The sequence below is a fragment of the Bos javanicus genome, chromosome 16 (assembly GCF_032452875.1).
Source record: "Bos javanicus breed banteng chromosome 16, ARS-OSU_banteng_1.0, whole genome shotgun sequence".
NCBI lineage: Eukaryota > Metazoa > Chordata > Mammalia > Artiodactyla > Bovidae > Bos > Bos javanicus.
The window spans coordinates 7,328,942-7,356,876 of NC_083883.1; the positions used below are offsets into that span (position 1 = coordinate 7,328,942).

General features: G+C 37.8%; 1 protein-coding gene across 2 annotated transcripts in view; it reads left to right on the forward strand.

Moving 5' to 3' along the window:
- The window catches only part of KCNT2 (potassium sodium-activated channel subfamily T member 2), a 435,264-nt gene that overhangs the window by 310,936 nt on the left and 96,393 nt on the right, over positions 1 to 27,935 (forward strand). For both annotated transcript variants that reach the window (XM_061382138.1, XM_061382137.1), the window contains exons 17-19: positions 11,327 to 11,540; positions 15,877 to 15,982; positions 22,657 to 22,829. In XM_061382138.1, the coding sequence (XP_061238122.1) occupies positions 11,327 to 11,540; positions 15,877 to 15,982; positions 22,657 to 22,829 (493 nt within the window). The remainder of the gene's footprint in view (positions 1 to 11,326; positions 11,541 to 15,876; positions 15,983 to 22,656; positions 22,830 to 27,935) is intronic.

The window sequence follows — 27,935 nt, forward strand, 5'->3', positions numbered from 1 at the left end:
GATTATATACATTGTCCTTGTGCCATTATGAAGAGAAATCCACTTTGATTCTTAGGAATACCCTCATTTAGAAGATAACTTACATGATCACTTTTAAGTATCTCTTTAAAATAATTCCTTCTTATATTTTTAGTCCCACATTTTACCATTCCTTCAGTTGCTATCCTAAGTCCCAATCATATTAAATTCCTTTCAGTCTTCACTAATAGTTTTTCATCATCCCTTCAATTGCTCTCCTTAGCCCCAACCATATTAATTCATTTCAGTCTTTCCTAGTGGTTTTTTTACCAAGGGGCCTTGATGCACTGTTTCCTCTGAAAGGATCTACTCCCCAGCCCCCAACTTTGCTTATATAACTACCTCTAATCATTTGCGTCTCAGTCTTAATATCACTAACTCTGAGACATATTTCATGGCCCTGCTTAGACTTTGTTAGATAACTCAGATTGTCACTGATGCAACATATTTTATCTTCTATAGAAGTTTTACTTGTTGGTTTCACATATCTAAAAGTTACTTGTTGAGTACCTAGTCCATGCCAGGAACTCTCACAAGTATTTGTGATGGGAGGGTGGGACAAATCGACAGAGTAGCATTGACATATATACACTATGATATGTAAAATAGATAGCTAGTGTGAAGCTGCTTAACACAGGGAGCTTAGCTTGGTGCTCGTGGTGACCTAGACAGCTGGGGATGGGGAGGGAGTGTGACTCGGGACGGAGTGTGACTCAGAAGGTGGGGGATATATGTATACATGTAGCTGATTCACTTCTTTGTACAGCAGAAACTAACACACGTGGTAAAGCAGTTATACTCCAAATTAAGAAGAAGTATTTGTGATTAATTAGAGAACAAATGAAAATTCCTTGCTTCCAGAGCTAGCATTTTATCATGGAGAAGTCTGGCCATAAACAATACATATAAAAATCAGTAAAGTGTTTAGTAAATTAGAAGGTGATAAGTAGTAAGATAAAAGTGAGAAGAAAACAGAGCTAGCAAAAAGCGTGTATGAATTCTAGGACAACTGAATTTTTAGGTGGCTTGTAGGCCTCATTGAAAAGGTGGCATTTGAGAAGATACTTGAAGAAAATAGGGGCATTATGCCTGTGAATGTCTGAAGGAAAAGCACTCCTGGGAGAGGTAATAGCTGGTACAAGGGCCCTACAGGAGGGGTAGGAACCTGATTGATGTGCTCCAGGATCAATAAAGGGGCCCTCATGATGCAAACACAGTAATTTGATGGTAAAAGTGTAAGAGAGGTAGGGAGAGAAGTAAAAAGGGGCCAGATCATGGTGAGCTCTTTAAGTCAATGTAAGAATTGTAGCTTCTACTCAGAGTGAAGTGGGAGTCATCACAGGTTTTCAGTAGAGCAATGGCATGGTCTCACCTATGCTGAACTCCATCTTCACAAAATCACTATGGCTAATGTTAACAATAGATGCTTAGGGTCAAGGATCCAGTGTATTTTCAAGTGGAAGTGGTAGGAGAGAAAAAATTATGGGTATACTTTGAAAGTAGGGTGCCATTATTATTATTTTATGATCAATCTATTTCTTTTTTCTTTTTTTTACTTTACAATATTGTATTGGTTTTGCCATACATCAACATGAATCTGCCATGGGTGTACAGGTGTTCCCCATCCTGAACCCTCTCCTACCTCCCTCCCAATACCATTCGTCTGGGTCATCCCAGTGCACCAGCCCTGAGCATCCTGTATCATGCATCGAACCTGGACTGGCAATTCATTTCACATATGATATTATACATGTTTCAATGTCGTTCTCCCAAATCATCCCACCCTCGCCCTCTCCCACCCACAGAGTCCAAAAGACTGTTCTATACATCTGTGTCTCTTTTGATGTCTTGCATACAGGGTTATTGTTACCATCTTTACCATATACTGTATTGGTGTTTTTCTTTCTGGCTTACTTCACTCTGTATGAGAGGCTCCAGTTTCATTCACCTCATCAGAACTGATTTAAATGCATTCTTGAATTTGAAGTGAACTGTAATAGAGAAGTGTGAAGAACTCAGGATTTTAGTATCAGTTCTGTTCATTTCAGTTACTCAATTGTGCCCAATGCTCTCTGAACCCATGGACTGCAGCATGGCAGGCTTCCCTGTCATCACCAACTCCCAGAGCTTGTTCAAATTCATATCCATCAAATATGATGCCATCCAACCATCTCATCCTCTGTCATCCCCTTCTCATCCTGCCTTCAAACTTTCCCAGCATCAGGGTCTTTTCCGGTGAGTCAGTTCTTCCCATCATGTGGCCAAATACTGGAGTTTCAGCTTTAGCATCAGTCCTTCCAATGAATATTCAGGACTGATTTCCTGTAGTATGGATTGGTTGGATCTCCTTGCTGTGCAAGGGACTCTCAAGAGTCTTCTCCAACACCACGGGTCAAAAGCATCAATTCTTCAGCATTCAGCTTTCCTTATGGTCCAGTTCTCACATCCATACATGACTACTGGAAAAACCATAGCTTTGACTAGATGGAACTTTATCAGCAAAGTAATGTCTCTGCTTTTTAATATGCTGTCTAGGTTGATCATAGTTTTTCTTCCAAGAAGCAAGCATCTTTTAATTTCATGGCTGCAGTAACCATCTGCAGTGATTTTGGAGCCCAAGAAAATAAAGTCTGTCACTGTTTCCACTGTTCCTCCATCTATTTGCCATGAAGTGATGGAACTGGATACCATGAACTTCATTTTTTGAATGTTGAGTTTTAATCCAGCCTTTTCATTCTCCTCTTTCACTTTCAGCAAGAGGCTCTTTATTTGCTCTTCACTTTCTGCCATAAGGGTGGTATCATCTATGTATATGAGTTTATTGATATTTCTCCTAGCAATCTTGATTCCAGCTTGTGCTTCTTCCAGTCCGGCATTTCACATGATATACTCTGCATATAAGTTAAATAAGTAGGGTGACAGTGTACAGCCTTGACGTACTCTTCTGATTTGGAACCAGTCTGTTCTTCCATGGCCGGTGCTAACTGTTGCTTCTTGACCTGCATACAGGTTTCTCGGGAGGTATGTAAGGTGGTCTGGCATTCCAATCTCTTTAAGAATTTTGCACATTTTATTTTGACCACACAGTCAAAAGCTTTGGCAAAGTCAATAAAGCAGAAGTAGATATTTTTCTGGAACTGTCTTGCTTTTTTGATAATCCAACAAATTTGGCAATTTGATCTCTGGTTTCTCTATCTTTTCTAAATCCAGCTTGAACATCTGGAAGTTCACCGTTCATGTAATGTTGAAGCCTGGCTTGGAGAATTTTAAGCATTACTTTGCTAGTATGTGAGATGAGAGCAATTGTGTGGTTGTTTGAATATTCTTTGGCAGTGCCTTTCTTTAGGATTGGAATGAAAATGATCTTTTCCAGTCCTATGGCCACTGCTGAGTTTTCCAAATTTGTTGGCATATTGAGTGTAGCACTTTCACAGCATCATCTTTTAGGTTTTGAAAGAGCTCAACTGGAATTCCATCACCTCCACTAACTTTGTTTCCTAAGGCCCACTTGTCTTCACATTCCAGGATGTCTGGTTCTAGGTGAGTGATCACACCAGCATGGTTATCTGGGTCATGAAGATCTTTTTTGTTTAGTTCTTCTGTGTAGTCTTACCACCTCTTCTTAATATCTTCTGCTTCTGCTAAGCCCATACCATTTCTGTTCTTTATTGTGCCCATATTTTTTTTTTTGAAATATTCCCTTGTATCTCTCATTTTCTGAGTAAGGCTTTCTTTTTCTTTTTTTTTTAATTTTATTTTATTTTTAAACTTTACAATATTGTATTGGTTTTGCCAAACATTGAAATGAATCCGCCACAGGTAAGGCTTTCTTATCTCTCCTTGCTATTCTTTGGAACTCTGTATTCAAATGGGTATATCTTTCCTTTTCTCCTTTGCCTTTTACCCCTCTTCTTTTCTCAGTTATTTGTAAGGCCTGCTCAGACAACCATTTTGCCTTTTTGCATTTCTTTTTCTTGGGGTTGATCTTGATTACTGCCTCCGGTACAATGTCATGAACCTCCGTCCGTAGTTCATCAGGTACTCTGTCTATCAAATCTAATCCCATGAATCTATTTCTCACTTCACTCTATAAATATAAGGGATTTGATTTAGGTCATACCTGAATGGTCTAGTGGTTTTCCCTTTCTTCAATTTAAGTCTGAATTTAGCAATAAGGAGTTCATGATCTGTGCCACAGTCAGCTCCCAGTCTTCTTCTTGCTGACTGTCAAGAGCTTCTCCATGTTTGGCTGCAAAGAATATAACCAATCTGATTTCGGTGTTGACAGTCTGGTGATGTCCATGTGTAGAGTCTTCTCTTATGTTGTTGAAAGAGCGTTTTGCTATGATCAGTGCGTTCTCTTGGCAAAACTCTAATAGCCTTTGCCCTGCTTCATTTTGTATTCCAAGGCCAAATTTGCCTGTTAGTCCAAATATCTCTTGACTTCCTAGTTCTGCATTCCAGTCCCCTATAATGAAAAGGACATCTTTTTTGAGTGCTAGTTCTAGAAGGTCTTGTAAGTCTTCATAGAACTGTTCAGTTTCAGCTTCTTTATCATTACTGGTCAGGGCATAGAGTTGGATTACTCTGATATTGAATGGGTTACCTTGGAAATGAACAGAGATTGTTCTGTTATTTTTGAGATGGCATCCAAGTGCTTCATTTTGGACTCTTTCATTGACTGTGACGGCTACTCCATATCTTCTAAGGAATTCTTGCACACAGTAGTAGATATAATGGTTACCTGAATTAAATTCACCCATTCCAGTCCATTTTAGTTTACTGATTCCTAAAATGTAAATGTTCATGCTTGCCATCTCCTGTTTGACCACTTCTGATTTCCCTTGATTCATGAACCTAACTTCCAGGTTCCTATGCAATATTGCTTTTTACAGCATGGAACTTGACTTCCATCACCAGTCATACCCGCAACTGGACACTGTTTTCTCTTTGGCTCTGTATCTTCATTCTTTCTGCGGTTATTTCTCCACTCTTCTCCAGTAGAATTTTGGGCACCAACCTGGGGAGTTCATCTTTCAGTGTCATATCTTTTGGCCTTTTCATACTATTCATGGGATTCTCAAGGCAAGAATACTGAAGTGGTTTGCCATTCCCTTCTCCAGTGAACCACATTTTGTCAGAACTCTCCACCATGACCTGACCATCTTGGATGACCCTACAAGGCATGGCTTATAGTTTCATTGAGTTAGGTTTTTAGTATTAGCAGCAGGAAAATGGGAATGGCCATGCATTTAGATGAGAAAGGTATGCAGGGAACCAGCGGAGATATAGAATTCAGTTTGGAATGCAATGCATTTCAAATTTATGTTAGATATTGAGAAAAAAATGTCAAATAAGAGATTCAGTATAATAGTCTAGAGTTCAGGTCCTACTGTATAGCACAGGGAACTATGATAAACCTATGTTAAACTATGATAAACTTGTGATAAACCATAATGGAAAAGAATATAAAAAAGAATATCTATATCTGTATAGGCTTCCCTGGTGGATCAGTGGTGAAGAATCCACCTGCCAATGCCAGAGACCTGGGTTTTATTCCTGGGTCAGAAAGATCCCATGCAGGAGGAAATGGCAACCCACTCTAGTGTTCTTGCCAGGAAAATCCCATGGACAGAGGAGCCTGGTGGACTACAGTCCATGGGGTCACAAAGAGTTAGACGTGACTTAGTATGCACAACATGTGTATAACTGAGTCACTGTGTTGTACGGCAGAAATTAACACAACATTGTAAATTGATTAAAGTAATTCAGAAAAAAAAATGAAATGAGTCTAGAGTTCAGGAGAGAGGTGGTGTATGCTGAAAAAATTAATTTTGGATTCCTGAGCTTATGTGTTATGTTTAAAGTCATGAAACTGAGCAAGATCATTGAGAAAATGATTGCAGGCAGAAAAGGAATGAAGACAAAGGACCAAATCCTGCAATGTGTCAATATTAAATATCAAGTGAATGAGAAGAAACCAGCAGAGGAAACAAAGAAGGAGGTACTGACAAGGGAAACCAGCTGAGTGTCTTGTCCTGGAATCCAAATGAATCCAGTGTGTGGAGAAGATGTAGTGATCAGCCACGTCTAATGCCTATAATGGTCAAATAACATGAGAATTGAAAATTGGCCATTGAATTTAGTAAAAAAGTGATTGCTCTTTATCTCAATGAGAGCTCTTTCAATGAAGTGGTAAGTTGGGGAATGCCAGATCAGAGAGGTTTATGACAAAATGTCAGAAGACAACTTAGGGAAACTAGGTCTAGACAACTCTCATAAAATTTTGCTGCATGAGAGTAATGGAAATAAACATAAACAAATGAGACCTGAAAGTGAAAGTCACTCAGTCACGTCCAACTCTGTGACCCAGCAGACTATACAGTCCATGAAATTCTCCAGGCAAGAATACTGGGGTGGATAGCCTTTCCCTTCTCCAGGGGATCTTCCCAACCTAGGGATCAAACCAGGTCTCCTGCATTGCAGGCAGATCTAATTAAACTAAAAAACTTTTGCATAGCAAAGGAAACCATAAACAAAATGAAAAGGCAACCCACAGAATGAGAGAAAATGTTTGTAAATGATGTGACCAAATAGAGATTAGTCTCCAAAATTTACAAACAGCTCATACAGTTTAATGTTATCGAAACAAACCACCCTATCCAAAATGGGTGGAAGACCTAAACATTTCTCCAAAGAAGACCTACAGATGGCCAAGAGCCACATGAAAAGATGTTCAACATCAGTAAATTTTAGAGAAATACAAATCAAAACTAAAATGAGATATTACCTAACACCAATCAAAATGTCTATCATCAAAAAAAACCCACAAACAATAAATGAGTATAGTGAGAAGGGACCCATCCTACACTGTTGGTGGGAATGTAAATTGGTACAGCCACTATAGAAAACAGTATGGAGTTTTCTTAAGAAACTAAAACTAGGTCCAGCAACCCCACTCCTGGGCGTATATCTGGAGAAAAACATAATTTGACAAGACACATGCACATTGATATTACAGCACTATTTATCATAGTCAAGAAGTAGAAGCAACCTAAGTGGCCATGAATGGAAGAAGAGATAAAGATGTGGCACATATATACAATGGAATATTACTCAGCCATGAAAAACAGTGAAATAATGCCATTTGCAGCAACATGAATCTAAAAATTGTCATATTGAGTAAAGTCAGCCAGACAAAAGAGAAATATTGTATGATATAGCTCATATGTGGAATCTAAAAAAATATGATACAAATGACTATGTTTATAAAACAGAAACAGACTCACAGAGACTTAGAGAACTAACCATAGTTACTGGGGAGAGGGCAGGGCTGGGGAAAGATAGGGAGTTTGGGATTGACATGTACACACTGCCATATTTAAAATGGATAGCCTACTTTTTGGTGCAGGGAACTCTGTTCCATAGTTAATGGTCTAAACAGGAAAAGAATTCAAAAGGGCAATAACTGAATCACCTGCTGTCCACTTGAAACTGACACAACATTGTTAGTCAACTGCACTCCAATATAGAAAAAAAAAGTTAAATAAATAGAACGTATAACAAAACAGTATATTAAAAAGCAGAGACATTCCTTTGCCAACAAAGATCCTTCTAGTCAAGGCTATGGTTTTTCCAGTGTTCATGTATGGATGTGAGAGTTGGACTACAAAGAAAGCTGAGCGCTGAAGAATTGATGCTTTTGAACTGTGGTGTTGGAGAAGACTCTTGAGAGTCCCTTGGACTGTAAGGAGATCCAACCAGTCCTAAAGGAGATCAGTCCTGGGTGTTCATTGGAAGGACTGAGGTTGAAGCTGAAACTCCAATACTTTGGCCACCTTATGTGAAGAACTGACTCATTTGAAAAGACCCTGATGCTGGGAAAGATTGAGGGCAGGAGGAGACGGGGACGACAGAGGATGAGACGGTCAGATGGCATCACTGACTCAATGGACATGAGTTTGGGTAAACTCCAGGAGTTGGTGATGGACAGGGAGGCCTGGGGTGCTGCGGTCCATGGGGTCACAAAGAGTTGGACACAGCTTAGTGACTGAACTGAACTGCTGCTGCTGTTAAGTCGCTTCAGTCATGTCCGACTCTGTGCGACCCCATTGACGGAAGCCCACCAGGCTCCCCAGTCCCTCGGATTCTCCAGGCAAGAACACTGGAGTGGGTTGCCATTTCCTTCTCCAATGCATGAAATGAAAAGTTAAAAGGGAAGTCACTCAGTCATGTCCAACTTTTAGTGACCCCATGGACTACAGCCTACCAGGTCCTCCATCCATGGGATTTTCCAGGCAAGGGTACTGGAGTGGGGTGACATTGCCTTCTCCGGAACTGAACTGAACTGACAACAAAACAGACTCACAGAGAAGAAAGTAGTGGTTAGCAGTGGGGAGAGTGGCAAAATAGGTGAAATGAATTAAGAGGTACAGACTACCAGACACAAGGATATAATGTATAGCACAAGGAATATCATCAATACTTTATAATAACTTATCTGGGGTATAATCTATAAAAACATTGAATCACTGTGTTGTACACCTGAAACTAATATAAGATTGTAAGTCAAGTTACTTCTGTTAAAAACAAAATAAAGCTAGTTAAGTCAACACAGGGTTGGTGTACAAGGAAAACAGTGAAAGACAGTGGGTATGGACTCTGAAGATGAATGATACAGAGCTGGGATATCATAAGGGGTGGAGGGAAAATGCTCTGAAAGAAGCAGTGAGAACTCTGAGGGTATTTCCCCACTAGGAAAACACAGGCACTCTTTTGGTGTTGCAACCTTCAGAATTACAAGGAGAGATATCAGAGAAGAGCCAGGTTTTGTTAGGGGAAGGAAAGGTTCAAAGAAGAAGTTGTTTCTGTAATTGTAACTTTTAAAACTGTGTCTTCCCTGCTAAATTTTGACTTTCTCATGATCACTACCCCCATACTCAGCTTGGTGCCAAATATCAGTGTGGGCAGAATTATCAGGAAGTAACCAAGTTTCCTGTGTTGAGCAGGAAGATGATAAGGAGGTAGTTGGAAGTGATGTGGAGACAAACATATTTGGGAGGAGGTGAAATTCAGAGAACATGGCTCCTTGGGAAGTAGATGGGGATTTAACTCTCAAAACAAGAGTAGGGTTGAGTTTTACATAAATATGGATGTGTCTCTTTCCTTCCAAACAGAAATAAAAGGTGAAAAGTTTGTTGAAGCCTTCTTGTTTGCTTGGTTGAACATAGGGAATTGAAGGATTTCTTCAATAGAAAGATAACTTTCTTTCAAAAGATAAAAATAATCTTACTTCAAAAGATCACTTTTCCCTCTAAATTATACAATGTGGTCCTCTGTAGAGGATAAATGTCATAAATGTGGATTTTAATTTATAATATTAGGATGCAGATCATATATGGTTTTATTTTGATGAATCAAATTTATAAAATTTAATGTTTAATCAGATCCACTCACCTGATTAATGGAAAAGTTAATCTCATTTTCTCTAGGATCCTCATCTCCCTCCCAAGATGGATTGAACTATAAATTAATCCCTGTTTGTGGTGCTAAAAAGTTATTGGAGTGTATAGTTTCTGATGCCAGCCACTTTTACCTTTGCTCAGAAATGGTGGTCATCATATTGTTTTCTCAAGCACAGTCATTCTAGACACATTGTGTCATGCCCCTCAAAGGAGTCTTCCCCATTAACAGCAGACATACCAGGCTCCCTCTAATCTGAGTATCATGAACAGTATTTTCAGAGGTCCTAGCTTCTGAAACTTGAGTACCACATTTATTTCAATATTGAGAAATACCCAGATAGAGAACTCAGATGGTCTCCCCCATCTTGGTTCTATCAACTCTCACATTCAGAAACATTGCCTATTTTAATCCCTTCTTGTGTTGTTGTTGTTCAGTCATGTCTGATCTTTGCAACCCCATGACTGCAGCACACCAGGCTTCCCTGTCCATCACCAACTCCCGGAGCTTGCTCAAACTCATGTCCATCCAGTCGGTGATGCCATTCAGCCATCTTGTCCTCTGTCACCCCCTTCTCCTCCTGCTCTCAGTCTTTCCCAGCATCAAGGTATTTCTCAGAGGTTTTTAGAATTCAGTTGCTGACTTCTTTGTCCATGCAACAAAGAAAGAGATGCTAAAACCCCTGAGGTTTTTTTCTCCCTTTGAAATCTCAGGCTCTTACAGTGAAGAAGGTTGTAAGATCAGATAGAAGTTTCAAGGAAATGGAGAGTGTTTTAATAGTTGCTTCAAAAAATAATACAAAATGGAGACTCAGGGCTTTCAGAAGGATGGCCAGCTATCCATAAATACATTAATGAAGTCAGTGATTGTGAAATACGGTGGCAGTCATCCATTAGATTGATTTTTTTTTCTCCAGAAAGGGAGAGACAGTCACTTTCCATAAATTGGTGTTTATACTAATTTTTAAATGTTACTTAAATATCTCAGAGGAATTTGTTTCTTCCATTTACTGTTCCTTGAGTATTCCAAGGAGTCAAAGCCTTAAGCTATTTAAATTCTCTGTTCTTACTGCCTCAAGGCATTTCCATGACTTGTGTACTCATGATTTTCTTTTTATGTCAAAAAATCAAATGTAATGATTTCGGAGTATAGCTTCTCATCACTGGGTGAAAAGTTCATCCTTTCCCCTGCTCCCTGTCCCCACTATACTACATCACATAACATAATTCTGTTTTATTTTCTGCATGGTATTTAGCATTATTGAGAATTAGTTTTTCCATTTCTTTGTCCATTTGATTATCTTAAAGACAAATCCATATGCATAGGAACATTGTCTCTCTTATTCCTTGAATATCTTGAGTGCCTAGAATTGTGCTTGCCACAGAGAAGGGCTTAATAAATATAAACATTAATTATTCAAATATTAAAAAGTAGTTATAAATCAGTAAAAAAAAAGATAACTCAACAATATAAGGAGAAAAGATATGATGAGAGATCGATAAAAGTGAAATGGACCAAAAGTTTTCATTAATTTAAAATAAATATAAATTTAAGCAATTTTTAAAATTTAAATGTCTAAGCATTTCATGATTTCACAAATCTTTTTTCATGCTATAAACCTAATTGTAGCAAATACACTTTTGCACAAATACAGAATTTTTTATCCCTGTGGGTAAAAATGCTCAAACTAAAAATAAGTAAATCATTTTTGAGATTAAAGGGTAAACAGTGCGTAGTATATTTCCTGGTTATACTAACTGTGTTTCATCTCACTTTAATCATTAAATGATTGCTAGTCCTATAGGTGGCAAACACTTTGATGGATTTTCATTTCTCATTGTTCCAGGTACTGTGGCCATAGACTTGCAAGACACAAGCTGCAGATCAGCAAGTGGCCCTACCCTGTCTCTTCCTACAGAAGGAAGTAAAGAAGTCAGAAGACCCAGCATTGCTCCCGTTTTAGAGGTTGCAGACACGTCATCAATTCAAACATGTGATCTTCTAAGTGATCAATCAGAAGATGAAACTACACCAGATGAAGAAATGTCCTCGAACTTGGAGTATGTTTGTAAGGTTTACTGGGACTTGTGCTTGCCGTGAAAAACTAATGTCCTTCCCTTCTGGACATCCCAGAATCAGTCCTACATACTTCTGTCAAAACACTCTTCTTATTAGCCAGTATCTCTCTTGATGATAAAGTATTCTAAACCCTTGAATTTCTGGCTTAAACGGCTATTTACAGCTTCATTTTTCTCTATGTTAGCCTTTATCCTTAAAGAAAAAAAAATGTATATCAGTATTTCCATGATAAATCGATATTACATTTTACTTTTTTTCTTTAAGGATACAGTTTGTATTTTTCATTTTTATTAAAAATAAGTAATAATGCTTTTATTAAATTATAATGTGCCTTCTACCTTTAGTTTGTTTTTCTACTTCCATATTGAAGTTCAATCAATTATTTAGTACATGTAATGCAGCTTCTTCCATTAAGCTCTTGTTTGTCTCAGCATTCAGCAATCTTTTTTATTTAATATACATCAATAATGTTTTGAATGAATGAATAAATGAACTACAGTTCATTTAACTAAGATTCCATAATAAATAGTATCAATATTTAAGCTATTGATCACATTTTAGCCTATAGTAAAGTTTGTTTACTTGTCTATTTCATGTATTATGTTGGTATTTCTTAAGGATAGCACAGTGTTCAACTGCCTTGACAGTGGAGTCCAAAGGAATTTGTGTCCCTTGGCAGTTTCACTTTATACTGGTTGGGTACAAGTGGCTTTGTTTAAAATCATCTGACCTACAATGCTTTATCTGTAAATAGGGTTCATATGAAGATTAATTGAGATAATAGAGAAATGTACTTAGAACAATTGTTTGTGCAGAGTAAGCGTTCAGTGAGTATCAATTACTATTAGGTGTAGTACTAGTCCTAGTGGTAATGGTAACATCACTCAGGCACTTCTAATATTTTTCATATAATAGAAGTTCAGTCAATGTTGAACTGAACTAAAATATACTGAAATATAATTGGAATGTAGAAAACTCCTTCTATTAATCTTTCACACTTTCAAATATTTATTACAAGAAACTTAGACATATCCACAGAGGACAATTTCACTCTCCAAGAAATTAATAACACTCAAATAGATTTATGAAATATTTGACAAGAAGAAGGAACAGTTTGACCACCAGTATATTTCTAGAAATGGTGCTGTAATAGAAATTCTTTCTTTACATGTACTTCAGAAAAATTGAGAGGTTGAATATTTTTTATTTCTAGAAAAATGGAAAAGACATTGAAGTACTAGAGGAGACTGTCAACTTCTAAATTTGCAAAATATTCTCCATTTTACTGTCTTAGCTAATGATGTCTGAAAAACAGTTCTAACTAGGTTTGAAATTTCATGGTTTGAAAGATACATTTTCTTAATCAAAAAAGAGCTTTCACATTGGATAAAAGAACTTTTCCTCCACTAAATTTTCTTTTGTCTCTTCAGTTCAGTTCAGTTATTCATTCGTGTCCGACTCTTTGCAACCCCATGAATCGCAGCACATCAGGCCTCCCTGTTCATCACCAACTCCCAGAGTTTACTCAAACTCATGTCCATCGAGTCGGTGATGCCATCCAGCCATCTCATCCTCTGTCATCCCCTTCTCTTCCTGCCCCCAATCCCTCCCAGCATCAGAGTCTTTTCCAATGAGTCAACTCTTCTCATGAAGTGGCCAAAGTATTGGAGTTTCAGTTTTAGCATCAATCCTTCCAATGAACACCCAGGACTGATCTCCTTTAAAATGGACTGGTTGAATCTCCTTGCAGTCCAAAGAAATCTCAAGAGTCTTCTCCACACCACAGCTCAAAAGTATCAATTCTTCAGCACTCAGCTTTCTTCACAGTCCAACTCTCACATCCATACATGACCAGTGGAAAAACCATAGCCTTGACTAGACGGACTTTTGTTGGCGAAGTAATATCTCTGCTTTTTAATATACTATCTAGGTTGGTCATAACTTTCCTTTCAAGGAGTAAGTGTCTTTTAATTTCATGGCTGCAATCACCATCTGCAGTGATTTTGGAGCCCAAAATAATCCCATGAAGTGATGGGACCGGATGCCATGATCTTAGTTTTCTGAATATGCCAACTTTTTCACTCTCCTCTTTCACTTTCATTAAGAGGCTCCTTATATCCTCTTCATTTTCTGCCATAAGGGTGATGTCATCCGCATATCTGAGGTTATTGATATTTCTCCCAGCAATCTTGATTCCAGCTTGTGCTTCATTCAGCCCAGCATTTCTCATGATGTACTCTGCATATAAGTTAAATAAGCAGGGTAACAATATACAGCCTTGACGAACTCCTTTTCCTGTTTGGAACCAGTCTGTTCTTCCATGTCCAGTTCTAACTGTTGCTTCCTGACCTGCATTTAGGTTTCTCAAGAGGCAGGTCAGGTGGTCTGGTATTCCCATCTCTTTCAGAATTTTCCACAGTTTATTGTGATCCACACACTCAAAAGCTTTGGCATATAGATGTTTTCTGGAACTCTCTTGCTTCTTTGATGATCCAGTGGATGTTGGCAATTTGGTCTCTAGTTCCGCTGCCTTTTCTAAAGCCAGCTTGAACATCTAGAAGTTCACAGTTCACGTATTGCTGAAGCCTGGCTTGGAGAATTTTGTGCATTACTTTACTAGCGTGTGAGATGAGTGCAATTGTGTGGTCATTTGAGCATTCTTTGGCATTGCCTTTCTATGGGATTGGAATGAAAACTGACATATTCCAGTTTCCACTGCTCAGTTTTCCAGATTTGCTGGCATATTGAGTGCGGCACTTTCACAGCATCATTTTTCAGGATTTGAAAGAGCTCAACTAGAATTCCATCATCTCCACTAGCTTTGTTCGTAGTGATGCTATCTAAGGCCCACTTGACTTCCCATTCCAGGATGTCTGGCTCTAGGTCAGTGATCACACCATCGTGATTATCTGGGTCATGAAGATCTTTTTTGTACAGTTCTTCTGTGTATTCTTGCCACCTCTTCTTAATATCTTCTGCTTCTGTTAGGTCCATACCATTTCTGTCCTTTATCGAGCCCATCTTTGCATGAAATGTTCCCTTGGTATCTCTAATTTTCTTGAAGAGATCTCTAGTCTTTCCCATTCTATTGTTATCCTCTATTTCTTTGCACTGATCGCTGAGGAAGGCTTTCTTATCTCTCCTTGCTATTCTTTGAAACTCTGCATTCAATTGCTTATATCTTTCATTTTCTCCTTTGCTTTTTGCTGCTCTTCTTTTCACAGCTATTTGTAAGGCCTCCCCAGACAGCCATTTTGCTTTTCTGCACTTGTTTTCCATGGGGATGGTCTTGATCCCTGTCTCCTGTACAATGTCATGAACCTCATTCCATAGTTCATCAGGCACTTAAATCTATTTCTCACTTCCACTGTATAATCATCAGGGATTTGAGTTAGGTCATACCTGAATGGTCTAGTGGTTTTCCCTATTTTCTTCATTTTAAGTCTGAATTTGGCAATAAGGAGTTCATGATCTGAGCCACAGTCAGCTCCCGGTCTTGTTTTTGCTGACTGTACAGAGCTTCTCCATCTTTGGCTGCAAAGAATATAATCAGTCTGATTTCGTTGTTGACCATCTGATGAAGTCCATGAATTTTGTCTCTTAATTTTCATTTATACTGTTACTTTGATAGCTTCACTTTGAAAATCTTATAGCATAATGTGCAGGTGACTATCTTGTAAAGTCAATAAACAAACCAATTATCTTTGATAATATTTAAACATTATTTCACCAATAACTCTGGTTTTGGTGTGGGTCTTATGGAATAGTTCACGCAACCATTTACTTTTTTTTTCTAAAAAAAAAAAAATTCATGACTCATGAATATTGATAGAGTGAATCATAATAATGAATTTTGCTTTAAATATGTTTTATAAAAAACATTGCTATTTTCTAAAATATATCTAAATCTTTTAAACTGAAGATTGGAAAGGATCAGTTAGTTAATATTTTAGAATTTATGGTCTTTGCTTCAACTATTCACCTCTGTTTCTGAAGAGATTTGTGAGCATGGCCGTATTCTGACAGAATTTCAGTTGTGGACACTGAAATTTAAATTTCATTTAATTTTCATATGAGATGAAATAGTACTCTTCTTTTGACTTTTTTCAGCCTTTTAAACATATGAAAACTAGTTCACAAAACCATGTCAACTTTGGTCCATGGCCCTTGTTCCAAATTGTTTCTTTATCAGAATATAACTGCAGCACAAAACGTTACTGCATCTAACTTTATCAAAGTGAGGAATTGACGACAACTGATTTGTCAGACTTTGCCTGCATTATTAAAGGTAATTAGGTATTTCATATTGTTTTACAGATATGCTAAAGGCTACCCACCTTACTCTCCATACATAGGAAGTTCACCCACTTTTTGTCATCTCCTTCATGAAAAAGTACCATTTTGCTGCTTAAGACTAGACAAGGTAAGCACTTCAGGCTGTTATTTTCTGTAAAACTAAAATGATGGCATTGTGTAGTTGCATGCATTTATATAATTTTGTACAATTTTTTGACTGAAATATGTTTATAGAGTATTATCTTTCAAATGTAAATGTTATACATAAGGTGGTGAATTTTACTTTTTTTTAACTGCACTAATGATTACCCCCAGAGAAAGCAATGGCACCCCACTCCAGTACTCTTGCCTGGAAAATCCCATGGACAGAGGAGCCTGGTAGGCTGCAGTCCATGGGGTCACTAAGAGTCGGAAACAACTGAGCGACTTCACTTCCACTTTTCACATTCATGCATTGGAGAAGGAAATGGCAACCCACTCCAGTGTTCTTGCCTGGAGAGTCCCAGGGACAGGGGAGCCTGGTGGGCTGAGTCTATGGGGTCGCACAGAGTCGGACACGACTGAAGCGACTTAGCAGCAGCAGCAATGATTACCCAGTGCTTTACCCTCCACTGATGTATTTGAGGAGTTGGTCAGTCATGTTTTTAAAAGGAAAACAAAGGTACCAGGGCCACAAACCAGAGTCCTCCCCAGATCACTTTGGCCAAATATGCTCTATGTATTTTACTAGGCATTTTTGCCTCAAATCTCAAAGTGGAATTGCTTGATGTGATGCAAGTTAGGTAGTCTATGTGTCATTCACAAAGATTCATTATCAATTAGACTGGAAGTGTCTTGTTTAATGACTCCTTCTCTGAAGATTTTATACTGGTTCTGGTTCCTGCCTGGATGTTCAGGAGAAATCATCCAAAACAGAAACATTGTAAGAAAGCGGGCATTTTAATCTTTTTCACAGCATGGCCGTTGGACATGACCTGTGTAAGAATTTATTTTCCTAACAAATAAGAAAGCACATAAAAAGGACACTCTGCAACTCCCCACCTCCCAGAAATTAAAACGTACAACTAATTCTAACCAGGAATTTCTTCTTTTATTCTAAATTTCAGAGTTACCTGGTATAAAAATCCCAGCTCTATGCTTATAGGCTTTACAATTTGGAGAGATAACTTTATCATTAAATTTCAATTTCCATCTCTCTGTGTTTGTTTAGCCATTCAGTGCTCCCTTGATGGGTCACACAGTAGCAAATCCTCCTGCAATGCAGGAGACCCGGATTCCATCCCTGGGTTGGGAAGATCCCCAGAAGAGGGTATGGTAACCCACTTCAATATTCTTGCTTGGAGAATCCCATGGACACAGGAGTCTGGGCTGGCTGCAGATCACGGGGTCGTTAAGAATTAGACATGACTGAGTGGCTTACCACAAGCAGGGAGCCCAGGAGAGCTCAGTCAGTAGATCATCATACTTTTAATCTGAGGGTCCAGGGTTCAAAGTCACTGTTTGGGTAAGGTTGACCTTTTGGGCTTCCCTGGCTCTCATTCCCTAGAGGATTCTCCTGTAATACAGGAGAGGTGGGTTTAATCCTTGGGTCAAGAAGATCCCCTGGAGAAAGAAACCAACTCAAGTATTCTTGCCTGGAGAATTCCATGGACAGAGGAGCCTAGCAGGCTACAGTCCATTGGGTCCCAAGAGTTGAACATGACTTACTGACTAAACTACCAATCAGGGAACCGGATACAAGAAAAAGCTAGGCTTTCAGAGATGAGTCTTGTTGAAGGAGAAACGGAGACTTTCAAAGCCAAAAGATGATAATCTGTCTCTAAAAAGGAAAAGTTTCTGGTTGTTATTGATTAGTCTATGACATTTGGGATTATCCGTTCTTTAGGTGGCATCAGTCTGGTTGGTGCCATTTCTTAGAAGGAATGGAGTAGCCATAATAGTTAACAAAAGAGTCTGAAACGCAGTACTTGGATGCAATCTCAAAATGACAGAATAATCTCTGTTCGTTTCCAAGGCAAACCATTCAGTATCACAGTAATCTATGCCCCAACCAGTAATGCTGAAGAAGCTGACGTTGAACAGTTCTATGAAGATCTACAAGAACTTCTAGAACTAACACTCAAAAAAGATACTCTTTTCATCATAGGGGACGGGAATGCAAAACTAGGAAGTCAAGAAATACCTGGAGTAACAGGCAAATTTGGCCTTGGAGTACAGAATGAACCAGGGCAAAGACTAATAGAGTTTTGCCGAGAAAATGCACTGGTCATAGCAAACACCCTCTTCCAACAACACAAGAGAAGACTCTACACATGGACATCACCAGATGGTCAATACCAAAATCAGATTGATTATATTCTTTGCAGCCAAAGATGGAGATGCTCTATACATTGAACAAAAACAAGACTGGGAGCTGACTCTGGCTCAGAAAATAACTCCTTATTGGCAAATTCAGACTTAAATTGAAGAAAGTAGGGAAAACCACTAGACCATTCAGGTATGACCTAAATCAAATTCTTTGCAATTATGCAGTAGAAGAGAGAGATAGATTCAAGGGATTAAATCTAATAGACAGACTTCCTGAAGAACTATGGATGGAGGTTTGTGACATTTTACAGGAGGCAGTGATTAAGAACATCCTTAAGAAAAAGAATTGCAAAAAGGCAAGATAGTTTTCTGAGGAGGCCTTACAAATAGCTGTGAAAAGAGAAGCAAAAGGCAAAGGAGGAAAGGAAGATATACCCATTTGAAATCAGAGTTCCAAAGAATAGCAAGGAGAGATAAGAAAGCCTTCCTCAGTGATCAATGCAAAGAAATAGAGGAAAATAATAGAATGGGAAAGACTAGGGATCTCTTCAATAAAATTAGAGGTACCAAGGGAAAATTTCATGCAAAGATGGGCACAATAAAGGACAGAAATGGTATGGACCTAACAGAAGCAGAAGATATTAAGAAGAGGTGGCAAGAATACACAGAAGACCTGTACAAAAAAGATCTTCATGACCCAGATAATCACGATGGTGTGATCACTGACCTAGAGCCAGACATCCTGGAATGCGAAGTCAAGTGGGCCTTAGAAAGCATCACTACGAACAAAGCTAGTGGAGGTGATGGAATTCCAGTTGAGCGATTTCAAATCCTGAAAAATGATGCTGTGAAAGTGCTGCACTCAAAATGCCAACAAATGTGGAAAACTGAGTAGGGCCACAGGACTGGAAAAGGTCAGTTTTCATTCCAATCCCAAAGAAAGGCAATGCCAAAGAATGTTCAAATGACCGTACACTTGCACTCATCTCACATGCTAGCAAAGTAATGCTCAAAATTCTCTACGCCAGGCTTCAATAGTATTTAATCTGTGAACTTCCAGATGTTCAAGGGGATTTACAAAAGGCACGTGAACCAGAGATCAAATTGCCAACATCCACTGGATCATAGATAAAGCAAAAGATTTCCAGAAAAATATCTACTTCGCTTTATTGACTATGCCAAAAGCTTTGAGTATGTGGATCACAACAAACTGTGGAAAATTCTTAAACAGATGGGAATACCAGACCACCTGACCTGCCTCTTGAGAAATCTGTATGCAGGTCAGGAAGCAACAGTTAGAACTGGACATGGAACAACAGACTGGTTCCAAATAGGGAAAGTACATCAAGGCTGTATATTGTCACCCTGCTTATTTAACTTATATGCAGAGTACATCATGAGAAATGCTGGGCTGGTTGAAGCACAGGCTGGCATCAAGATTGCCAGGAGAAATATCAGTAACCTCAGATATGCAGAAGACACCACCCTTGTGACAGTGAAGAAGAACTAAAGAGCTTCTTGATGAAAGTGAAAGAGGAGAGTAAAAATCTGGCTTAAAATTCAACATTTAGAAAACTAAGATCATGGCATCCAGTCCCATCACTCATGGCAGATAGATGGGAAAACAGTGGGAACAGTGGCAGACTTTATTTTGGGGGGCTCCAAAATCACTGCAGATGGTGACTGCAGCCATGATATTAAAAGACACTTGCTCCATGGAAGAAATGTTATGACCAACCTAGATAGCATATTAAAAAGCAGAGACATTACTTTGCCAACAAAGGTCCATCTAGTCAAAGCCATAGTTTTTCCCGTAATCATTTATGGATGTGATAGTCGGACTATAAAGAAAGCTGAGATCCAAAGAATTGATGCTTTTGAACTGTGGTGTTGGAGAAGACTCTTAAGTGTCCCTTGGACAGCAAGGAGATCCTACCAGGCCATCCTAAAGGAGATCAGTCCTGAATATTCATTGGAAAGACCAATGCTGAAGCTGAAACTCCATTACTTTGGCTGCCTGATGGGAAGAACTGACTCATTTGAAAAGACCTGGATGCTGGGAAAGAGTGAAGGCAGGAAGAGAAAGGGTCTACAGAAGATGAGATGGTTGGATGGCATCACCTGCTCAATGGACATGAGTTTGAGTAAACTCTGGGAGTTGGTGATGGACAGGGAGGCGTGTCATGCTGCAGTACATGGGGCCACAAAGCATCGGACACAACTGAGCGACTGAACTGAACTGAACTGAGTCTGTTTGGAGGTGGTAGTCTGCTCTGCAAATGAGTGCCCACTTTGTGATTAGAGGGTGGGGTTAGGCAGCCAACCCTGCTGCATCTATGGAGTCTGTGAGCAAGGATTTTGTTGCCCAGTCTGCTTTATATGAGCATCAGCAGGCTCCTTCCTGGACAGGGTTTATCAAAAATAAATTCCATGTTATATCCTTGTGTTATTTTTTCTTGCTAATTATGCTGCTTCTAAATTTACTAAAGTAGTTCTTTTTCCTCACTTGAGCTCATAAAAATGAAGTACTTAATAATCTCAGCCCCAACCTGGCACCTTCTCCTTCCATAATCTCTTTGTAAAGGACCTAAATTTGTGTGGCCTCAGATCCTGTTTATACTTAACAGTTCTCCAATGGTACTTCCAGTGGGGACCTACTGTCCTTCTCCTTTATCATTTCCTGTGCTCTCTTCTTTCTTATGCCTTAATTCTTCCTTCTGGATTGATCTTTCCACTTTCATGATTACAGCTTTAGAAATCCTGCTAATGAAATCCTATAGTGATAAATTCTTTCCATTTCAGTTTTCTAGATATGTCCTTATTTTGTCCTCCTTCCTAAAGACTAGTTTGGCTGGGTATCCAATTCCAGGTTCTGAGTTGTTTTTTTTTCCCCCTTTAAACATGTTAGGATTTTTTCACTGCCTTCTGTCCTGCACACTGCTGGTGAGAAGTCAGCCATCATTCTAATTTGTGTTTCTTGTAGGTACAGTTCTCTTTTCTCTATGGCTGCTTTTAAGGTCTTCTTCTTGTCTTGATTGTCCTGCAGTATGACAATGTGTATGACCCTGCATTTATCTTTATTTATTTGGATTAGGATTCATTGGGTTTCCAGAACCTGGTGATTTGCATGCTTCATTAATTCTAGAAAAGCCTTAGTCAATCTTTACATGAATAGTGATTCTCATCTTTTTTTCAGACATTCTGTTTAAATGTGTATTAGACATTATCAAACTGTCTTCTCACACATCTTAAGTTTTTTCCATACTACTTTCTCTATTCTCCCTGTATTCTGAATAATTACTTCAACTCAATCATGCAGTTGATCCCTTCAGATGAACAGAATGTGCAATTTAAATCATTTTTTGAATGTCTGTTTTAAGTTATGATGCCTTTTAATTCCAGACTGGAGTATTTGTAATTTTTTAAACATCTACTTGAATATTTCCAATATCCTCTTGTTCTCTTCTATTTCCTTAAACATAGTAAACATGCTCATTTTTCTATTCTGAATCTAGTAACAAGGAAATCTGTAATATTTGTGAGTCTAATTCTTTTGCTTATTGATTCTGCTGACTTGAGGTACCTTGTTCCCAAAAAATGTTTTGCAATTTTTTATTCAGGAATGAAGGCAGAGAATATTCCAGAGTTGATAATGAATCCACAGAGAATCAACTAATCCCAGCCCAAATAAAAAGAAACATACATAAAGATATAAAGGTTAAAGAGCCAGATTGCTAAAGCAGTTCTCCAGGCAGATAATTTTATTTAAAAGGATCTTGATTTAATAATGCCAAGTCCAGTAAATTCTAGCTCCCTTGGAAGTAGCAAAATAGCCTCAGGAAACACATTTTGGTAATGTGATACTATGTTGTTCTTGTTCTTGTTAGTATTAGTATTTTACTTTTGAATATTTTCATCATTATCTTGCCAGCTCAGGTACACTTTTAGACAATTACACGTTTTTTTGTTTGTTTTTTAATGAAAAAATCCCTTTCAATACCTTTTGGTATTCAGTTCTTGGAATGTTGCAGGGTTACTAAATTATAATGTTACTCTATTTCTGGAAATGAAAGTCAGAGGTAGATTATTTTTACAGCTTTCGTGAATTATGATTGACAAATAAAAATTATGTATATCTGAGGTATTTAACATGATGCTTTGATATACGTATACATTGTGATGATTCTTTAATATTGATACCCAGATGTCCTCTAGCGGCAAGTTCCGCTTTGCAGCAGAATGTGTGTACACACACACCACTGCCTTTTCATTGCCCCGTATCAGGCTGCATACCTGGAAGTCACTGGTTTTGTCCATGCACACCTTCAGGCTGGAGAATTAGGCATAGAAAAGTGTAACTATTTTCAAATTGATTAGAAAACAAAGGATTCACTAGGAAGGACTAATTGCACATTTCTTTGTCTCCTAAGTTTTTTCACCCAATTTTAGTGGAGTATAAAAATGGTATTTCTGTGTATAATTTTTCTTCTCTAGAGTTGCCAGCATAACTACTATGAGGACGCAAAAGCCTATGGATTCAAAAATAAGCTAATTATAGTTGCAGCTGAAACAGCTGGAAATGGATTGTATAATTTTATTGTTCCTCTCAGGGCTTATTATAGACCAAAGAAAGAACTTAATCCCGTAATACTGCTATTGGATAACCCGTAAGTATATCTTAAAATACACAAGCAAGACAAAAATTTGTTAATATTTTATCAAAAATAATTTAATTTAGAATTAAATTTAGAATATTTTAAATCAGAAACATTATGGCATATATGGGAGATATATTCTATGCTGTGGTACAAAACAATCATTGAGTATGATTGTGTTTCACAAATACAACTTAAAACATAACAAGAGTATTCTGAGCCTTTTGTTTAAGACTATTTTTGCAAATGGTCATCTCTCTACCAGTGGGAAACATGCCACTGAAATAATTACAGTTATTTTCCTTAAATTAATCAACTAGCCTGGAAAATCTCTGCCAAAAGTGGACAATTTTGTTGTCTTTGTAAAGAACCATTAATTATCAGAGAAGCATATTAATGATCCATTTTATGTCATATCATAACACATCATCATCACTTATGATTCTTTCACTGTTAAAACATATATCCTGTGACATAACATGAATAGTTTACACTTTACCGTATTCTTTTCTTTAGAAAATGTTTGATTAATAAACTCATGAAAAAAGACTACTTAAACATTTCAAGATCCTTATACAGATATAAATATACAGCACTGAATGCTGTGGTCAAATCCATTGTATGTGCTAAAATTACAACACTTCTCTCTCTGACTCAAATTAGTAGCAGATGGTCCTTAAATCAATACCATCGTTTAACATCCTCCAATTCTCCTCTTACATTCTAAAGTGATGCAAATTTTGGGATAAGCTAAATGAGGTCAACATCTACTGCTTTGTCTCTGCTTTTAAAATTTATGAAAAGAATTTTCTCAAAACAGAGATAGCTCCCCGATATAACTTCATGACATTATTTATTCTGAATATATGAATATCAAGATTCTCGTGGATGCATCTCTTTTTAGCATCAGAATGTCAGTGATAATCAACTCTAAAACTTGAGCACACTTCTAGAGGTTTCAGTTGAAGAACTTTCAGGTCTGATGATTCAATGCTTTTTTGATACCGTTTTGGCTTCCAGGGAAAGGTGATGTAAAGTTAGGGCAGGTGTAGGAAAACAAAAACTTAGACCCAATGTTAGATGAAATAAAAGTTTAATAAAGCAAATCCTAGCAGGATAAGAGTGGTTACTGGGTAGCTACGGTGATGGAGCATGGAATGATCTGACACACAGGAGATGCTCATCCACTATATGAACTCAGAAGTGTCAGATGCTGGCTATTTTTGCTTATGGGGTAGTGTGTCCACTCCCTTAAAAATGCATGGGTATTTACAAGCTGATTGACTTAGAGCAGGTGGCTCAATAGTAAAAAATCTTCATGGTGGGTGGGGAGGATCCCCTGGAGGAGGAAATGGCAATCCACTCTAGCATTCTTGCCTGGAGAATCCCAAGGACAGAGGACCCTGCAGGGCTACAGTCCATAAGGTCATAAAGAGTCAGATATGACTAAGCATACATGCTTGTGCAACTCATGAATGACTTAGAGCATGAGTTCCCATGTCCTATGGCTTGGATTAAAGTGGGTCAACTCAGGCCTCAGAATACAGAAAAGCAGAGAGGAAGAGGCTTGAAAAAAAAAAAAAAAGAACTGTGCCTACAGCATCCCTGTGTAAAGTAATGGGTAAAACTTATTCTTTCACCTTCTTTATATTATTTCAAGGTATAATTACTGGTCCTGATGTATAAAACTCCTAATTGGGTTCTGGGACCCAAATTCAATGTGTGTGTGTGTGTGAGGGGGGAGGTTTTTCCACACCTCCAATAAGCAGTTCTCAGGATTCCAGCTCAGTTCTGACACTCTCTACCCAGAAATAGCATTAGCTTCCCAGGTTGAAGTTTCAGTTCTACAAAATTTCCCCACCCCCACTTCAGAAGTCAATCACAAGCCAGGTTATCACCTTATAACTGATCAGCTGTAGACTAAAAAAGACCCTGATGCTGGGAAAGACCGGGGGCAGGAGGAGAAAGGGGTGGCAGAGGATGAGATGATTGGATAACATCACCAACTCAATGGGCATGAGTTTCAACAAACTCTGGGAGATAATGAAGGAAGGGGAGCCTGAAGTGCTGAAGTCCATGGGATCACAAATAGCTGGACACAACTCAGCTACTGAAAAACAACAACAGACTGGAAGTTTCAGTGACCCCCTGCATGAACTTTGATGCCAGTTGTAAGTCAAGGTTGTTACCTGTACTTCTGACTGACTGGCTGTAACTCAGAGGTTTCCACCAACACCTACTCAAGGTCAACTTATTTGGTAGAGCAGATCACAAAATTCAGATAAACATTTTACAGACTGGATTGCCAGCTTATTATAAAGGCATATAACTAAGAAAAACTGGTGGAAGAGATGCACAGGGCAAGATATAGGGAAAAAGCATCACTGTCACCAAATCTCTACCTGTTCACCAGCCTGGAAGTTCTTTGAACTGTGTCTTTTGGGGTTTTTAATAGAAGATTCATTACGTAGGCACAATTGACTAAATCATTGGTCATTGGTAATTTAACTCAATCTCTTGCCCCTACCCCTTCCTCAAAAGTCAGGAGGTAGGACTGAAGCTCCCACTCTCTATTCAGGCTGGTTTCCCTGGCAAACAGCCTCCGTCCTTAGCTGCATTCCAAATGTCACCTCATTAACATAAACCCAGTGTTCCTGGAGAGAGGCTTGTTATGAAGAGCAAGACACCCATTTCATCTTCATGTCTCTGAAGTGATTTCAGGAGGGTAAGAGACCAAATATTATTAACAGAAGATGCTTCCATGACCCTTGTCATTCAGGAAATTCCAAGGGTTTTGGGAGTTGTGAGCTAGAAAATGTGGTGAAGACCAAAGACATGTGAGGAATCTGAATGTGAATGCCAAATACACATTCCTTATAAATCACAGTATTGTACTTTGCAAAAGAGTCAATCTCACCAAATTTAGGAATGGAGTTTACTTTTGTCCTTTTCTGTATCTAGTTTCCCTAAACAATCTTGTTTCAGAATCACTAATCCCATCTTATCCCAGTGAGCAGGTGGCAGGAGTTAGGATTTCTTAATCTGTGTATCTTGTGTAGACTTTGGAATTGCCATGACTAAATCGTTCCCTTTCTGTTTGGTTTTGAATTAACAAGTTACCAAAATGCCCAATTACTGCATTATTGATTGATTTGTATGATAGAATTATAAAATCAAGACTGTTGTGTCCACAGTCTTAATTCCTGAATCTGATCAATCATCAATCAAAAAAATCTGAAAATTCTGTTTCTCTTAGTTAAGGGAAAGATTGTCAGTAATTCAATATAAGTATACATGTAGCTTTTATCAGAGATTATTTTACCTAAATAAGACCATAGTGATCATTTAATAAAATTAATAATCTTTATCACTACCTTTGTTCATTATAGTCATAATTGCTGAGCATTTACTATATGGCAGTCATCCCAGTAGATACTTAGCCTTTATTTCATGTTTTATTTCCATAAAAAATGTATCCATGTCATATAGCATGGTTTATCCTCAGAAAGATGTACCAAGCAGCTTAAGATCTCAAAGCTTACAAATTACAATAATATTTAAACAAATTGGTCTGTGCAACTTGATTACACCACTGTCTCTTATTTCATAGAAAGGAGGAACAGGCCAAAGAAGTTATATGACTTTTTCCAAGGTCGATTATAGGATTAGAACCTTCTCTGTAGTTCATAGCTCATTGTTCTTTCAACTATGTGATCTTACTTTAGTTACAGGTTTTTGACATATGCAAAAATACATTGTTTATCAATTGTCAAACAAGAATATTTTAACTTTAGGTTATTTTGATTTAAGTATTTTTCTTTGCTTTCCTAAGGACCTACAGTTTGAAATCCAAGTATTCACATGACATCTGTTAAATGATTTTAGTGGGTTTGACTATTTTTCAAAGAGTTGGGATGAAAGTGCTCTCTGTAAAATTGACCAGCATCCTGTGTATTTCCCAAAAGTGGTGTCGAACAATTTTATTTGTTGTTCTCTGTTCCTTTGATTGAGAATGAGGAAACAAGAACTAACACCAGTAAATAATGTTCCAGAAAGTTTTATGCAATCCTCTTTTTTAAAAAAACAATGAAATTGTTTTTAAAGAACTTGTTTCTCTGATGTGGCTAGTATTTTTCAATCTCGCCTACAGTATTATAAAGAAATATGATGCTTTCTTCTTTAATATATTTCTGGGTTATAAGAATTTACACAATAATAATTACACACACTTCTACAATTACTGGGTTATAAGAATTTACACACTAATAATTACACACACTTCTACAATTACTAGTTAGTTTAGTGAGATTTAATGAACGTGAGCATTGTTAAAAATAATGTCAATGCATGGCTACTTAGGAGATTTAGTGGAAAAACCAGTTAATTCAATATAAAAAACAGATGCCACAAATATGGAATTAAAAATGTAAATTAAATTTATGATATTCACATACATAATATGCCAAAGTAAATGTTCATAATGTTTCGAAGTAAAACGCCTTCTGCATTTCATATGCTAATCTTGTACTGGATACTGGTTCATCAGAACTGGTCTCAGTTCTGATTGGTTGACCACCTGTTCTATTCTGCTGTGGCACCATACTGATTTTAAACATTTTGATTACTGCTTCAACCTTAAAGGTCATCTAGTTATCTGATGATACCATTTCATATGAGAGATGGAAAAGTGAGTCAAAAAACTTTGGAATATATTACCCAAAGCTACGCTGATTTAAAGTACAAGATTCAGGCTTATCTTCTTAACTTTTACAGCATCTTGTTTAAAGTATCCCTTTACTAAATCAATCTTCTTTGCACATATAGGTACAAGTAGGCTCCAGTTCAGCTTATTTCAAAAGTAATAGTACACTGTCTGATATATCAGGGTCCTTATTAAAAACATTCAAGCCTTGGACTCACACAGATCTGAAATAAGATCTAACTGACCCTCTTGTTAGGCTCTGTGTTACCGAATTTCTGTAAGCCTCAATTTTCTCATTTGTAAAATGAGAACATTTATCTTATTTTATAATTATATAAAATAATGTATATGGAGCACTAGTAGAGTATCTGACTCATGAAAGCCAGTCCAGAAATGTAGTTTTCCTACTTGTACCA